This window comes from Tenrec ecaudatus, chromosome X, assembly GCF_050624435.1.
Source record: "Tenrec ecaudatus isolate mTenEca1 chromosome X, mTenEca1.hap1, whole genome shotgun sequence".
NCBI classification, from domain to species: Eukaryota; Metazoa; Chordata; class Mammalia; order Afrosoricida; family Tenrecidae; genus Tenrec; species Tenrec ecaudatus.
Window position 1 is genome coordinate 24,104,147 of NC_134548.1, and position 17,423 is coordinate 24,121,569.

Genomic DNA, 17,423 nt, shown 5'->3' on the forward strand with positions numbered 1-17,423 from the left:
ACTGGGCCTCAATTCAAAGTATCAGAAAACAACACGTTTGGAGGGGCTGTGGGTGGGATAGGAACTCTCTTCCATTGCTGGTGGACCTGTAGGTATGTACAGCCACTATGAAATCGATTTGGTGATGTCTAAAACAACATACTGGCATGTACCAGGGAACCAATATCTAAAACAATTTTCTAAAGTGAGCTACCATACGACCTGGCAATCCCCCTAATGGGCACAGACTCAGAAAAAGCAAGATAGTAACCATGGTGAGACATCTGTGCTCCAATGTTCATCACAGCACAGGTCACAATTGCAGGAGTTGGAAACAACCCAAATTTCCCTCAATGGATGAATGGACTAAAAAACGGTGGTATCTACATACAGTGGAGTACTCCACATCGTAAAAAGCAGCAATGAATTACACATAAAGCACATTACCACATGGGAAGATCTATAGGAAATCATAAGAAGTGAAGTACGCCAAGCACAAAAGGACAAATATAACAGGAGTCCACGGAGGTAAGCTTTAAAAATGGGGAATACAAGATAAGCTACTATGTACACACATTCCTGGGCAGAGGGCCAGTTACTATGGCAGGGTCCCAACTAATCCAGGGATACATATGGCAGCCAACTATATAGAAAGAGGAAAGAAAGAGTAATTAAATACATGGGTGGGAGGAAGCTACAACTTGGGGAGAAGGACATATCTAAGCAGAGCACAAGGGAGAAACAAAGAGGGATGGAGAGTGAGGGGAACACATCCTGGGCCACCAAGCCATGAGGATGATATTCTATGTCAGAGCACACAATGAACAGAGAGGTCAATAGGGCCAGCCCCACCATGAGACACGACATTCCTCCTTGAACCATTGCATCATGGGCGACGACTATGGAGACACCGTGTGGGAATTGTGCCCAATTTGAACCCATCACACTGGGGTGAAACACTAAGGGCATGCAACAGAGCAACAATGGGAGCAAACTGATGAAGTCCCCGAGGAATATAAAATATAGGCTTTGGAGGCAGTGGGACAAGCCATCAGACTCAACCGAAAACACTCATATAAGCCAACAAATAGATCTTGAAGTATTTGTAGGCTTTTCCATTTTTGTCAATGGTTTTCTTTTTCTTGTTATTTTGTTTTTGTCATTATTGTTTTGTTTGTTTTGATTGCATTGGTTGATTTGTTTGTCTTTGCCTGGTATTTGAGCTTATTAATATCTGCATGTCAATCTAGATAAGATATAAGGGATAAAAAATTCAGAGATGAAAATAATGGGACCAAGGATTCTGGGTGGATTATGTGAGAAGGGAAGGTGGGAGAAAGGAGTGGGGGTGACAAACCCAGGGACAGGAGAACGACAAGTGAGATAAAATCAATTATTAGAAGGGCATAGGATGCCTAGGGGGGCTTTATTAAGGTCAATATAGCAGCGTGGAATTACTAAACCTGAATGAGCATGATGGTGGGACAAGAGGGAAGGAAAATAAAACAGAAAAGCATCAACAGGCAAAGGAAATTTATAGAGTTCTAAATACTAGCATGTACATATGTAAATATATTTATATATAATGAGAGGGGAATATATATATGTAATTATATCTTTTTGTTAAGAATTAAGGTTGAAGATGGACACTGGGGAGTACTCCTTCAACACAAGAACACTTTGTTCAAATAATCTGGCATTCTGTGATGCTCACCTTCCCGACACAATAGCTGGAGATCAAAATGGGTGCATAAGCAAATGTAAAGAAAGCTGATGGTCCCCGGCTATCAATAATATAGCATCTGGGGTTTTGAAGGCTTGAAGATAAGCAAGTGGCCATTCAACAGGGAAGCAACAATGCCCACATGGAAGAAGCACACCAGCCTGTTTGGTCATGAGGTGTCGATGGGATCAAGTATCAGGCAACTTAGACCCAGAAAAAACGTCATACCCAATGGGCATTTGGGGAGGCATGGAGTGGATACCCAAAGCCCTTCTGAAGACAATTGGACATCCCTTCACATAAGGATCACAAGGAAGAGATGAGCCAGTCAGGGTACATAATAGCACCGATGAAACACACAACTTTCCTCTAGGTACTAAATGTTTCCTCAAACTATCATGACCTCAATTCTACCTTGAAAATCAGATTACCTGAACATACATTCTGCTACTGATGAGATCCTACAACACAGGGAATATAGGATAGATAAACCCCTAAGTGTGAACAGTGAAAATACAGATACCAGGAGGATAAGGGGGAGATGATTGGAGAAAGGGGGAAAAATAACAAGGATAAACATATATCCCCCTCCCAGGGGATGGACAATAGAAAAGTGGGTAATGGGCACAAAGGATGATGTAAGATATGAAAATAATTCATAATTTATCAAGGGCTCATGAGAGAGGGTGTTTGGGGGAAGGCGAGGGAAAAAGGAGATACTGATATTAACGGCTTAAGAAGAAAGAAAATGCTTTGAAAATGATGATGGCAGCATTTGTACAAATGTGGTTGACACAATGGATGAATGTTTGGATTGTGATAAGAGATGTAAGAGCCCCCAATAAAAGTATTAAATTTTTTTAAATGGACCAAGCATTTGTCTTAGCCTCCTGAGTACTAGCACAGAACCTTTCAACTAACATTAGGGAATACATGCACCTGTGAGTATGTAGTCCAGAGGTTCTCAACCTTGGTATCTCAACACCTTTGTGGGTCGAATGACCCTTTCACAGTGGTCACCAGATTCATAACAGTACCAAAATTACAGTTAAGAAGCAGCAACGAAAATAATTTTATGGCTGGGAGGTCACCACCACATGAAGAATTGTATGAAATGATCACAGCATTAGGAAGGTTGAGAAACCCTGTTCTACAGTAAGTGAAATTCATCAAGGTATAAAATCATATATCTCATATTGTTACAAAATGGAAGATGGAAAGCAATCAAGGACAAATAGAGAAAAGCAAATGCTACAGATGGGAACTTTTCTGCACTACTTCTGGGCTTGCCAATATGGACAAATTTGACGGAAAGAAAAATGGTACTACCCAAAACAACTAAGAAAAAAAATGTCATGCGACCAAGAAATCACTATAATGGGCTTATAACCCAAAGAAATAAGAGACAGGACATGAACAGGAGAATACTCTCCCGAGCTCATTGCAGCACAATTCACAATAGCAAGAGTCTGCAAACAGTACACATTCCCACAAGGAGGAAAATGAATAGCTAAGCCCTGGTCCACACACACAAAATAATAATATGCATTCCTGACAAAGAGGTCTGAAGCTAGGCAAAACTTCATGAAGTGGACACCCTTTGGCTGAATGAAGTTGGTCAATCAAAAACGTATAAGGATTGCATGAGCCCACTTCTAAAAGGATAAACACCAAGAAAAGGCAGGCTTCTGCTCGCACATCAGGTCACCTTTGAATCTGGTTGGCCAAAGAGTGAGATAGAGAGCCTGCCTGGTGTCAAGGAACTTTGTATCACCCCCTTTATATGGACACATTAGAGGCCACTTCAACAGAGGAGACATCATTTCAGGTGGGGTGAATTCCTCAAGAAGGTTGGAAAGGGAGATGACCATTCAGTGGCTGCCACACCACATTGTTCCCAGGCAACTCAAAATTAAAAAAAAAGGACATATGAAAAGTAAAACACTACTTATCCATAACTGATAAGCAAATCATATTGGACATTCATTCCAGGTAACATGAGGGAGGCATCTATGTTGCCAAGAAGGAAATTACAATTAAGTAATTGGGCAAACTGGGGAGAGAAACTTGTCTTCAGGTAACAAACAAATAGACAATAAAAAAACAATAAAAAACATGTCACAGTTCTATATGGAACCCAAGGGAAGAATAACCCCATTTACTTTTTGAACATTTTTATTTAGATTCCATGCAGCCCCTTTTGACCAAAAGTGTGTACCACAGACTACCGGGAGTCTAGAATATGGCTTATAAAAGGGCACAGTCTCTTTTATAGACCACTCCCAGTGGATTCGATGTGGAGACTCCGGTTAGAAAACTGGGCTTCATGTTTAACTCACCTGTAGAACATTGTAGGAACCAACAAGTGTCCCTTGGACTTAAAGCTGAAACCCTTTTGTGTGAGAAGAAGCAGATGACTGCTAGATCATGGAATTTGTGGTTATAGGAGAGTGCTTCATAGCTCTTGCTTTGACGTTGCCCCTCCCCCTCCTAAAAGTGGCCCAGGTCTCCATATATTTACTACATTTATGTCTTCCTTGGTTTCTTCTGACGTATATTAGTCTGGTAGATATGGTTCTGCTTTTGTGAATGAGAGTTATTGAAAGTTTGTCCTATTACCAATGCTCATTATTGATGTAAATACTGTTTAGTCACATAAGAAATTAATCTGTCCAAGTCAACAATTCCTGTACTGTAGTCTGAAGCTAGCCTATACTAGTATAATTCCTCTTTTCAACAGTGATGTAAATTGTATAACACTGGTTAAATTAATGATACTGTGTAACATGGGCATGACTACCATGTTCTTTATCATAAAAAGATGGTGTCTCTAAAGTGAACCAGAGACATAGAAAACCATGGGTATATAAATGGGCTTTGGGTTCCCACTTAATTTAAGCCCCAATCTACCTGTCATTTAAATGATGTGTCAACAGCCCACATGCAAAGTCACCAGCCTGTGTGCTCCAAGAATTGTAATTATAACAACACATACAAAGGAGGGAATGAATACAGAGTGTAAATGGTCAACACATGGACTGCCAAAGCTATGAATGACCTGAAAGCCAAAACTCCATGCTTGGAGTAACGATGTAAATTAAGCCTCAGGTTCATCCCCTGAGAACACAGTCCAGGGATGTGAATACCTTGAGATCAAACACAGAGCATGGTAACATTGATGACAGCAGATGTCAGGTTAAAATGTCCTTAAACTTGGTATCCTTTTGGACTCATTTTAAAGTTGGTTCAGGTTTCCATATTTTCAGCTTTATTTAAATGAGATTTCCCTATGTCTTTTCTACTCATTGTTGTGGCTGCTGCTTTGTGTTATTTTGTGTGTTTGCTTCCAGATTTTGCTCCTTTTTCCATGTCTGTATACAAAATCTGGGATAGATAATCCTGCACACACCATACCTGGATTCATAACCACTTAGGGACATGGCAAGAGAGGACGGGGGTGGGGGTGGGGGTGGGGTGGGCCTGAGAGCTCACATCATATGTAGAGAAGGAAATTTCCCAAAACAATGTTGGTGATTGTACAACTCTTCTCAATTCATTTAAACAGTCAGATCATAAAAATGTGTTGAAAATAACTTTAAAAAGTATTTTGAAAGATATGATACAGAAATCCAGAAAGAATTTACATAAATTTTCCCAAGTGTGCTTTGTGCCATTTGAATAAAAATAAATGGTCTAGCAAGTAAATAAAGCACGTGTACAAGTCAAGAATTGTTCTTGCTTTGTTTTCCGCCCCTGGCATTTCATGATCACAACAATCTAACAGAGGGGTTCCTTGAGGTTTTCAAAATACTCTCTAATTTCAGATCAGATGATCTAACCTGAGTAGAGGGAAACGTCAGTGTTCACATGGGGCAAGGAGAGTTGCCACACCTGAGCCAGTTAAATGCATTCGCCAGGAGAGCAGCATTTGTCATGGCTGTCAGGTGGGGTTGGGGTCTCCTTTCCTCTTGCTCATCCTGCTCATAGAAAGATGAGAGGAGAGTGGGAGACACCTTGTTGGCTTTGGCTAAAAATTCGAGTATTTTGGACCTGGAAGTATTAGCAAGAGCTCTGGGCCCCCACAGGAATTCATAGCAGAGTGGAACCCTATTAAGTACCTGATGGTGCTCCAAGGACCTCAGCTTCACTAGGTGTTTGGGAATGTACCTCTTAGGCTCTCCATAGATATAATGCTTCATCCCCAGAAACATACGCACCATTCTGAGGGATTCCCAGATCTCCTGTACAGTGTCATCGTAGCCCTTCGTTAAGATCACCCCCAGCACAGTCATTAATAGCCCTGTCTTGGGCAAGGCCCTGCCAGGATGGACCCTTCCATTGTTGGGGAGGTCCATTTTGCTGACATGAATGTAATCATCTAAGATGACAGAAGATTTCCTCACTCCAACTGCATACTCCACCTCTCAAATGCCTTCTTCAGAATCTGGTGAAACAGGTGGGGCTGACAATATTCATCATGTCTACCTTGGTAATGTGTTGTTTCATTTAAAATTTTTATAGCAAGAAGTGCTCTAGTATATCTACCCTAAAGTGCAGAGTGTCAAAGTATAAGTACAACTCATTTTGGGGGAATGTAAACTGTCCTTAGATGGTCCCTTGGCCCCTTTGTCAACCACTCTGCCTACAGAAGTTTTGATGGTGAAAAAGAGTTCCTGGGGCTCTTGGGGCGTATGATGGACCTTATCAGCAGCAGACCTCTGGGTGTTCCCCTCACAAAGAGGAAAGGAAGAGAAGAACAGGACCCGTGTCACACTGCTGCCTGATCATGAGCACCTCCATCCATGATCATGGGCCTCCCCTTGACCTTACTGGTGTTTCTAATATTTCTTGGGTTTATATATATGATATTCAGGCATGCTTCCTCTGGTCAAGTGCAACATTCAATACTCTAAGCAGTAGCCCAGGTGATGTGGGCTCAGGTACAATGGGACGCCAAGAAGATGTACACCCCTCAGCACCAAGATGTCTCCTTGGCTTTACTGAAGCCACCTCTGTGGTCTTCCACGAGGACACTTTCCTAGGATCACCACACCTTCCTTGCTCCAGGGAGCCTGTCATTGAAAATTCTGAGAAGGAAGGTAGAGTATGCCATAGGTTACTGCCTGCCAGCTCTGCCTGAGGTTTACTAGGGCTGAAACTAGGGTCTCATACAGGGGAAGTCTCCATTCTTCAGGGGGTTGGGCCACGTCATGGTAAGAGTTGTCCGTCAACTGGAACAACAGACCTCTTATCCCCTTTACTTCAACTGATCTGAAAGTGAGCCTTATAATCAAAGCAAGCACCCCTGAGACCCCCAAAGGCGTACATGGAGAACTTCATTTTACCATGGTGACCCAAATTACCAAGTAATGATACATGTCTGGGAATCACTCACAGGCCCTTCAGCTGCTATTGAGAATGCTTCCCTCTCCCCCTTGAAGAAGTTCAGGGCCCACCCTAGGTTGCCTGATGGTTGGATTCTCAGGGCATAGGTCTCACTTTCTTGGGATCTGATTTCAAGAACTGATGTTGAAGCAACAAATCCCCTTTGCCCAGGCCTAGACTTTCAAGACCTGAAAGGAGGAAAAAACCTAGAGGCCTTTTTGTTCTCCTCAGTCATTTCTTGGACTGTGGGGTAAACTAAGATATGCCCTCCCTGGTCCCAATGCACCTCTCTGGGATTCCAAGGAGCAGTGATGGCTGACTAATTTGACCCCACCTCTCTGTGCTCTCCAAGGTTTGCTGAGAGTAGGGCAGGAATTCTAGGATGTTCCCACTCTCATCAGGTTGGTGGTCTGTCTAGAACGCAAAACCTTCCTCTTGGCCCCCATACAAAAGCAGGAAACAGTTTCCTGATGAAAACAGCTCTTTCAGCAAGCCTTTCAACAGCATAAGACAACATAAGAGGCAGTGAGTAGAACACAGTGTGGCAATGGCTGGTATCCCAGGGATGCCAATAGGGCGGGGTCCTGTACGATCTCAGCAATTATGATGCAGTAAGTTTCCCTCAGCCCTAACTCACAAGTTGTGCTGAATCCTGGCCACTCCCAGGACTGATCTTTTTGCTCACGTCACCCCTACCTGTGCTAGTTACATAATCTCTTGTCAATTTGAAAGTATTAAGAGTGAAGGGGTGGAGTTTATCCTATAAATCACGTGGAATCTCAATGACCTCATTTGGAGGTGCTAAGGAGATAAAAAGCTCAGATGAGGCGATCTACACACTGAATCCCTGGGAGACATTGCAGTTGAAAAGCCAAATGTAGACATGCTGATGGGAGCCAGAGGCTCAGAGCTGGAGAAACCTCGTGGGGACCCCTGCCATTGTTGAGATGCTTAGACCACCACTGTAGCCACAAGACTTCCTGCCCACTGGCCTGTGATCTTCTTGCAATTGGAGTCATTGCATGTGTTTCATGTGTCTGAAGAGGACTTTATAGATTGGTATCAGACATATATGAGCTAATATCAGACATATGAACTTGATCTGGACTGGGCTGTGATGTTGTATCAATAATCAATTGACCTTGTGTATAATCCTACCTTAAATATTTATGAGTGTCCCTGGGTTTGTTTCTAGTCAACCCAGTCTAACATACCACCCCTCAGACCAAGTCCCTTACCTGTGTCTCCATCAGCTGACACCACCAGTGGTCCACATATAATTCATTCAGAGTTCCATGCTGGATTCTCAGCTGAGTCTATGAGCTTTAAATCCACTGGCCCATGTGCCCCAACCTCAGAACAATTCTCTCACCTGCATGTTACCACCGAGGAAGAAGTTGAGAATGTATCCGGAGTATACCCACGTCTGGACACTCCCACAGATGACCTGACGATTGAGTCTGTGAGATGCTATATAAAGCACTGCCGTGTCCCTTTAATCCTTCTTCAGAATTGCTGTCACACCCTAGCTTGCTATAGTGAGTCAAATCCACCCTTAAAACCCAGTTAAATGTTCAGGAAGCCCTGACCTTTCAGTGACTGTGTTCTCATCTTGGCAGCGCTGCATGGAGTACTTCGTGACCAAGAGCACACAGCAGCGTGTCTGTACTTGACCCCATGTATTCTGAAATGTCTGTCCCCAGTGGCCTCCTACATGGGATGTCCTTGTATGCACTCATGTGTCAAATTTTAGACCCTTGTGAAACTTTTACCTCCTGCAGAACTTGTGCCCCTTGTCGACAAAATACAGTGTGGTTCCCCTTCAAAGAGTGAGGAGAGAGGACCAAGCAGGAGGTCCAGAAGGTGGATGGTCAGACATCTAGGTCTTCTCTTCACTATGCCCACTTAGACAACTTTGCATGTAGTATCCATTATAAAACACCCACTAGAAAAAAAGCAACTAAATCTGATACTTTTTGAGCCTCTCCTCCTTTTTTAATTTAAGGAGTTCATGAAAGGAGTATCCGTTAAACCCTAGCCTGTGAAATAAAAGGACACTGGGCACTAACTATCCAGAGGCTTTTGGAAGAAATAACCTACTGCTACTCTCCTTTGAGCACTGTGGGCTATAATTTTGCCGGAGAAGGAAAATGCTACCGCCTTGATATCTGACCTCCTGGGAGCATTCACCTATTTTTCAGAAATATCCTGGATATGATATTAATAAAACTCTCAGTCAATAGTTTACTTCCAGTGCACTAGAACAAACCCACAGAACCTATATCACTTTTCACCTTCCTGTACACTCCCATGATCTCCACCCACCACTTCACCACAACTCCCTGCCTCCGCTTACCTAACCCACTTAGCACAAGGAACATTCCTTCCAGTTCAGAGGTATCAGTGCCCCAGGGTAGAAATGGCTCTGTCTCAGGACGCTTACACTAGAGGGAATCCTGAAGTCCCTGCTTCTTTTTCTCTAGTCCCTCATCCTGTGGAAAATACCAACCCTAGAAGACAAAGTCAGAACTGCGACTTAGGATTGCCAAGGCAATCGATCTTTATGATTACAGAATACTTCCCCTTCATCCCTCAGAGCAGCTGGTGGATTGAACTGCTCACCTTCAAGTAAACAGCTCAAGGTCTGTCCCATGGTGTCAGAATTGGCAAGAGTTCATGTGGCAGGTCTGATAGAGTATCTCAAACATTTCTTTACTTCATAGTTACACTCAAACTACAAAATCTATGAGCTTCTACATCTTTGCCTAAATTTTCCTCATATTCACATGAGCACCTCCATCGACCAGAGGCTCAGTTACTACTGGGGTAAAAGAAGAGTCTGGGAACAAGACGTCCAAGTTATCACCATTTATTTTCTAATAAATTCATAAAAAATGACGGCAAATCTGAATGTATGTAAACTTTACTTACACCAAAGGAACTACAGTAACCAAGGATTGACTACATGGTATAATTTGCCCGTATCTTTTGTTTCTAACTATTTATTGTGAACTTCTTTAACATTTCTAAGAGACCTATATTTTGATGTCATATTGTACAGTTCTGGATCCCACGCAGGAACAAATTGAGAGAAAAAATGGTGAGAGGGGGAGTGAGAGAGAGAAAGAGAGTCAGGAAAATTTGGTGATTTTCCATTTGGTTTACAGAATTCTGACATCAGAAAAACAGCAATGTATGGGTTATCATTGAATGTCTGAGTCTCACTGTGCCTGCAATACAAAGAACAACTGCATAGTGGTGCAAACAGAACTAAATGGACAAGTTATCCATCGAAGAGAGATACACAGGAAGGCATGCTTGTGCTCCTTCCGACTCCTAAAACTGAGAAGATTAACAAACATTTCCAACAACAAACTGAGTCATCTGCCTCAGTCATCAAGTGGAGTGGCGGGATCTGCTGGACCTCCCCTTGACATGGCTCTTCGCATTTGCCTTGGCAATCGGATTGTCGTCACCCATCCCAGAGGATGCAGCTTCTGCTCGTTCTTGCTCTTCTCCCCAGGTTTCTTCATACAGGTCTTGGAAGGCCATGATGTTGACAAACTTGATCTTCTCCAAATACTCCATCACTTTCTTCTTGCAAGCCTTAGTGTGGGCTCTGGAGCCCCACAGGAATTCATAGCATGGAGGATCAGACTTAGGTACCTGCCGGTACTCCAGGTACTTTTCCTGCACCAAATCATCAATGAGAAGCTTTCTAGTGTCCCCAAAGATGAAGTGCTGTGGGCCATCGTAGATCCCTAACTCATTCAGGAATTCCCACATCTCCTCCCAGGTGACCCTGTTATCCTTGAGGTAAATCATACCCAGGAGAGGCACGATGAGCCCAGTCTTGGGAAAGCCACAATCGCCATTCAGAATCCCCTCCTTGGTGATCTCCAACTGACTGACCAGAGCATAGGTTTGACTTTTGGAGTCGACTTCCTTCAGCTCAAGGCCAAAGACCAGCTCCATGTGCTCAGAGGCTCTCTTCAGCACCTCAGAGAATTGCTCCTTGTACCTTTTAGTGATGATCTTCATCAGGTCTGCCTTGGTAATAGGCTCTTTCATTTTATACTTTAACAGCAGGAACTGCAACAAGAGGCTCACCCTTCTGGTCAGGGGATCCCTCTGGGACTTCTCAGCAGAAGGTGTGGACTGAGGTGCATTTCGCCTGCCCAGATGTTGACTCAGGGCAGCTTTAGCAACTGTAGCACATGAAGCATCTGCAGCAGCCTTGGAGGTGGAGGCAGCTGCTTCACACGCCTTTGGAGCAGAGGAGGAAGCCTGATGAGAATCCCCAGAAGCAGGCGAGGAGGTGGGTTTTCCCTCCTCTGTGGCAGGCTTCTGGGTCAACTCCATGCCCACGGCGTCACCTCGATCCTGGGCCTGCCGGCGTTTCTCACGAGAGCGGAGTTTGCTCTTCTGACCACGAGGCATGATGACTCCTTCAATGGCAGCAGAACAGGACAGTTAACGTGGCTCTGCTAAAGAAGGGGATGTTAGAAGGTGTGAGTGAGCCGCTCAGCAAGGAGATGCCTCCCCGACTTTCAAAACCACCCTCTTGCCAATGTAGAATCCTTTGAGAGCCCTGCTCTGGGAACCCACAGTGCTCTGGTAACCTGTTCAAGTACCTGACAAGGTTATCTGAGATGCAGTGAAGTTACACACTGCCTGGCTTGAGTGGGGTTTACTGGGATGACAGAATGCTGGTTGAAAGGACTTGCTCTGCTTGGATTGGCTGGGGAGGGGGGACGTCTTCACAGTACACTTTTATGGATATTGGATCAACTGCTGGCAGGGCCTTGCTCCCTCCATTTCGGTACTCTGAAGACCCCACTACTGACAGGGTATCTTTCTGACTGCAACACACAGAAGCCTTTCTGCCCTGGGTTCCTTGGAAGCCTGGATCCCCTATTAGGGTTCTCACCTGACCGTCCCCTTTGACCCCAGCTTCCTCTCCTCCTTGGATGACCTCCTATGGAGCAAGTGCACTCTCTAGGTCAACATGCCCACAGGCTCCAGGGGTAAAAAAGGAATGGGGTTTGCTGGTCTCTACTGATTAGTGGGAAAAGGAGTCACCACCTTACACTCAGTGTGTTCTCTTAACTACCGCCATTAGGGACTCAGTCACTTGCCTCTACTGGATCAAACCCAAACCAATCTCACTGCCATCTAGCCCACCCTGACTCACAGTCAACCTGTAGGGCAGGAGAGACCTGCCCTGAGGGCTTCTGAGACTGTAACTCCTCACAGGAACAGAACGCTTCATTGTTTTCCCCCCGACCTTGCTCCTGGTGGAGTGCCCTGCTCCCATGGGTCATCCATTGGGCTACTAAACACAGGTCAGCATTTTGAAATCACCAGCTTCCTGGGGACAAAAAGGGGGCCTTTCCTCTCCTGTCAAGAGCGACAGCCTCAGAAACCCAGAGGGCTGTGGAGTCTGTGAGGCTAATGGACTCAATGGCAGTGAACATGAGAAGGGCAGGAGGGTGCTCTTTTCTCTTACAGGAATCTTACTTTGTTCCCTGCTCTGGCCCCCACAGTTTGGAATTCCTCTGTCTCCTGAATTGAGCTAAAAGTAAGGTCCTCCTCTGCCTGAGCACCCTTGGAATGAGTCTATGCGTGTCCTTGCTTCCAGGTTTGTCCTGGGGCCACTGAGCCATGGTAAACGCAGGGCTCAGGGAAGCCCTCCCTCTAGAGGGAGAACGCCACTCTTTCCTCATTAGGATTGTCATTTTTCCTTGTACCTTCACGGGGACCCACATTCACAGCTTTGGTGAGACCAGCCCCTCACCCCCTCACCCCACCAGGCTGAAGACTAAGGGCCACCCCTACAGAAGACCTCAGAGTCAGGACTGAGAGTGAGAACAGCTGGTAGAGGCTGTTTTGGGGGCGGCCAGGCCTGGGGCCAGAACATGTCAGTGGGGTGCTGGGCTCCAGCGGCTGGGCGGGGAGGCTCCTGAGACCTCCTCAGTTCTGATTTCAGGGCACCTTCATTCCTCACTCAGAATTAGGGCTGAAATCTGGGTTAGGACTTGGGATGTTGCCCTCTGTTCCCTTTCGACCACTCTGAAGCGGAGGTGGAGTTTTGTGACCCGGTCTAATGTCTGACTTCCCCTACAGTCACCCCCCGCCCTCTTTCTGCCTGGGGACTCCCAGCATGGAGGGCAGAGGTGGGGTTCGGCGGTGCCTCTGCATAAGGAAGATCTGTGCAGTGGCACTAAGGGTCCCAGCCTAGTCCCCGAAGAGGGTCTGCGCCTACTGCCAATTCAGGAAATGGCTGCTCTCGGACACCAAACCCGTAGGGCCACGTGACGTTCTGGTTCAAAGGGTTCCTTTTTGTCTCCGGAACTTATGCTAAAGCCGGGACTTCACGGGACACCTGGATTCGGGTTAATTGCTGCCCTTATACCACCTCCAGGCTCCTTACTGGTACTCCAACACCGTCCTGCGAGTCTAAGGTCCTCTGGGAAGAAAGGACTGCACAGCGAAATTAGATGGTGCGCCTTCTCTGGCTGCGTCCCCAGTCGAGGGCCTTTGACGTCACATCCGGCAATTGGGGATCAGCCCAGGGACGAGGTTGTTGGGGGTTCTCCGAGGGCCGACGTCAGGCAGGACTCCAGAGACGACATGTTGTGTCCTGAGTCCTCCTCCCTTGAAACCCAAGGTCCTCCTTGTGCTCAGTCGCCGAGGGTGGGGTATCTGATTAGACAACTCATGCTCCAGACTTAGTACAAGGACAATCTTCAGCCCATAGCAGGAGGAGGTGAACCATTGGCTGTGGGCAGGAGCTAGAGTTAGGTAATTGAAGGCCAGACATGACACCAAGAACTGCGGGGAAAATCCACAGATACCCCATTCCATCCACGTCACCCATGTTTCCCTTCCTTGGACCACGAAAGTCTACTTTTGGCATTCCTGGGGACGTTTTGGCTTCACTCCCCTTGCTGGTCTATTACATGCCCTTAGCCTTTTGCCCAAGTGTGGTGGGGTCAGATTAGTCTCAATTCCTATACTGTGTCCCTAATGTTGCTGGGTTAGACTTAGTATTGGATCTCTGAGAGTGGATAATAATAAGTGAAAGTTGCTCAGTCTAACAGTCCTGCCTATCTGGATCCTATCCCTGCCTCAGACCATCTATGTCATTAATGGACCATCTAGTTTGCTAGGATCTCTACATCCTTGGTCCTGCTCTGTCTTCACTCATTCATATCCTTATCTTGGCTCCATATCTTGAATTAAAGACATCTGATGGAATATCACATCACTTCTCTACGTTATACTGAGCAGACTTTGTGCCCTTATCCTAGAAGAATACAGCACAAGACAGGACATATATGGGCCTTCAGAGAAATAACACATCCTTCTCCTTACCGTCCAGATTTAGTCTTTTATGCACCTATGTTCTGAAATGTTTATTTTTTATAAGCAGGGGCTCCCCCGCAACATTTTACCATATTTCAGATTATCTAATATTCCATATGTAGATGACAATCCTGCCACGAATATTAACATTCCCGGTGGCTCTGTAATACAAACAGGGGGGATTTAACTATACGCTCTCTGGTTTAAACTCAGCAGACACTGCACAGGAGAAAGATGAGATTGCCTGGCTCCTGCAAAGATTTAGTCTTAGAAGCTCTAAGGGGATGTTCTACTCTCTTACAATTTTCCGATGAATCAAAATGATATTATGGCAAAGGTTTGAGGTTCTATTTTTTTCCTGATGCCTACTTCTAATTTATTAATTATGTTCTTCTAATTTGGTAGACTCCAATATTCACTAAGATACTTTTTTTTCCTGCTGATTAGAGGAAAATACATTTAAGAGACACAAGGCCTGCCTCTAGCTTGAAGGAGTGGAAAAGTGTGGTCCAGATTCTGCAAGGGTTCACGCACTGCAATGTTACTTAGGAACCTTGTGAACTTGAGACTTCCACAAGTCCTTCTTCTACAAAATATGACTTATATATCCACCTTGTTGGATTATGGGAATGTATGTAGTGTGAGAGGGAACATTTTGTAAGTATGGTGAAATATTTTGTTTACTGAATGTTACTGAGCATCTGCTTGTATTTAGCTCAGAGGAAGACAACTATTTCATCCCAATTTATAATTTTCTTAATTTCTAATCAAGTAGATTTCAGAGACTCTGCTGTGCTCCAACTACACCACAAAACAACACCTGTGTATTTTAATCAAATCCAGGGGTGTGCATCCCTATTTGTGTGTGTGTGTGTGTGTGTGTGTGTGTGTGTGTGTGTGTAGCTTTTAATTTTACAAACAAGTAAGATTAAAAAGGATCAGGCACCCCAAGTACTTCTATACTTATCATTTTTTCTTTCATTTGTAATCCTAATGACCATAATCTGGGATTATCTCAATGCCATACACCTTACTTTTAAAGCATAAAAGAACTGTTGAAATTTTTTCAAATCAGGTCAATGACAAAGCTAAATTTTATATCTGATAAACAACAAAAACACGAGTCAAGCACTTACAGTCAGAATCAAAATAAAAAGATCAAGAGGAACAACATTTAAGAGTTACTAATACACAAGAGAAGATTATATTTTTTTCCTATAAGGTACTTCTGAATGTACTACTTGGAAGCCCAGTCAACTACTGTGAAGAATATGCTCCCACGTCACTGGATTCTGGTGAATCCACTAGACTTGGGCCTGCACTCTCAGTGGTGTTTGCAGTAGAACGGACCCTGGATGCAAATCACTGTTGGGCTCTCTTTTTTCATCTCTCAAAGCCTCTTCATAGGGACCAGGCAAACCCCAGGGACTCACAAGCATGGCCCAAATCACCAGAACTTTCATTTTGGTGGTTTCAGCACATGTCCTTCGACCTCTCAGGAATTCATAGCGTGGTGGACAACTCTTTCGCACTTGCTGGTACTCTAGGTACCTCACCAGCACAAAATCAAACACCAGGAGATTCCTGGGCTCTCCAAAAATATCTTGCATCCTCCCAGCATAGATTCCCAGCATATTCAGGAACTGCCAGTTGGCTTCTTCAGGGGCTCGGTTACCATTCACGAAGATCACACCCAAGACAGTCATCAGCAGACTTGTCATAGGCAACTGCAGGCCACCATTCAAGTTGTTTCCTTTGGTGACATCTGCCATCCTGATGAGCACATAGGAGTTACGTCTACACTTAGCTTCCCTCAATTCAAGGCCAAAGAACAATTTAATGTGCTCTGCGGCTTCACTGAGGATCTCATAGAAGTGCCTCTGGAAATTCTTGTTGAAGACGTTCAGCATACCGGCCTTCATAATGGGCTCCTTCATGTTATACTTGTCTACCAAGATAAACAGTAACATGCATATCTTTCCCGTCAGATCTATGTTAGGTTTCTCAGTGGAAGATGGGCTCTGGGCAGGGCTGGGATTTTTCTCCTTTTGGCCCTTGCCATCTCCATCAGATCTATTGTACAAAAGAGTTGAAGCAGGAGCAGTGGCTTCCTAACACTCCTGTAAAACACCCTCAAGCGGGGACCTATGGGGGTGTGCCCCAGAACAAGGGAGGAAGAAGAGGTTCCTTCCTCCTTCCCTGCAGTGGTCCGTGCTCAGAGAGAAGCCTGGCTTTGCATTTCTCATGGCCACCATGCTTACCCTTCTGACCAGGAGCCATGGTGAATCTTTTGTGATCCCTGTGGTACAAGCGGCAGTTATGCTAACAAAATCAAGTTGATTATGACTCATAGTGACCCTGGAAGGCAGAGTAAAACTGCCCTTGTGGGTTTCTGAGATTGTAAATCTTGAAGAGAAAGAAAGCCTCCCCTTTCTCCCGAGGAGACACTGGTGGTTTTGAACAGCTCACATTGTGATTAGTAGCCCAACCTGTAACTCACTACCCCACCAGCCTTAGGACATAACCAATAGTGTCATCATGTCAACCCTTAGCAGGACCTGCGCCCCTTCACGCTGCTACTCTGATGTTTTGTTTGTTTGGCAGGAACTTGTGTGTCAATAAAGACAAAAAGTTCATTTCAGTTTTACTTTCCCCTCTATTTTTATTATTATTTCTTCAACCTCTCAGACCACCATTTAGGTTTGAGGGATAAAAAATTGGCAGGGATTTTTTTTAATTTTAAGAAATGCACTATATATATACAGCCCTTATCAAGAAGCGAAATCACCAATGGTATCGTGTTCAAACCCCCCCCACACACACATACCTATATAGTTGATTCTCTTTCTACCTACCCCTCCTCCCTCCTTCCTCAATATACTGCCCTGCACCACTTCCTATTCTGGCCCTTGTCTCTGGCCCTCCCTGTAATCCAGAAGGGAGGGAAAGGGAGCATCAGACCAGTATG

General features: G+C 44.8%; 1 protein-coding gene across 1 annotated transcript; it reads right to left on the bottom strand.

Moving 5' to 3' along the window:
• Positions 1-10,483: 10,483 nt before the first annotated feature.
• LOC142433217 (melanoma-associated antigen B2-like) lies at positions 10,484-11,527 on the bottom strand. Its single transcript, XM_075538311.1, has one exon. It carries the CDS (start codon positions 11,525-11,527, stop codon positions 10,484-10,486), a length of 1,044 nt encoding a protein of 347 aa, XP_075394426.1.
• Positions 11,528-17,423: the final 5,896 nt, after the last annotated feature.

Excerpts from the sequence above, each read along its gene's own strand:
- LOC142433217 (XM_075538311.1), bottom strand. The coding sequence starts at position 11,527 with ATGCCTCGTGGTCAGAAGAGCAAACTCCGCTCTCGTGAGAAACGCCGG.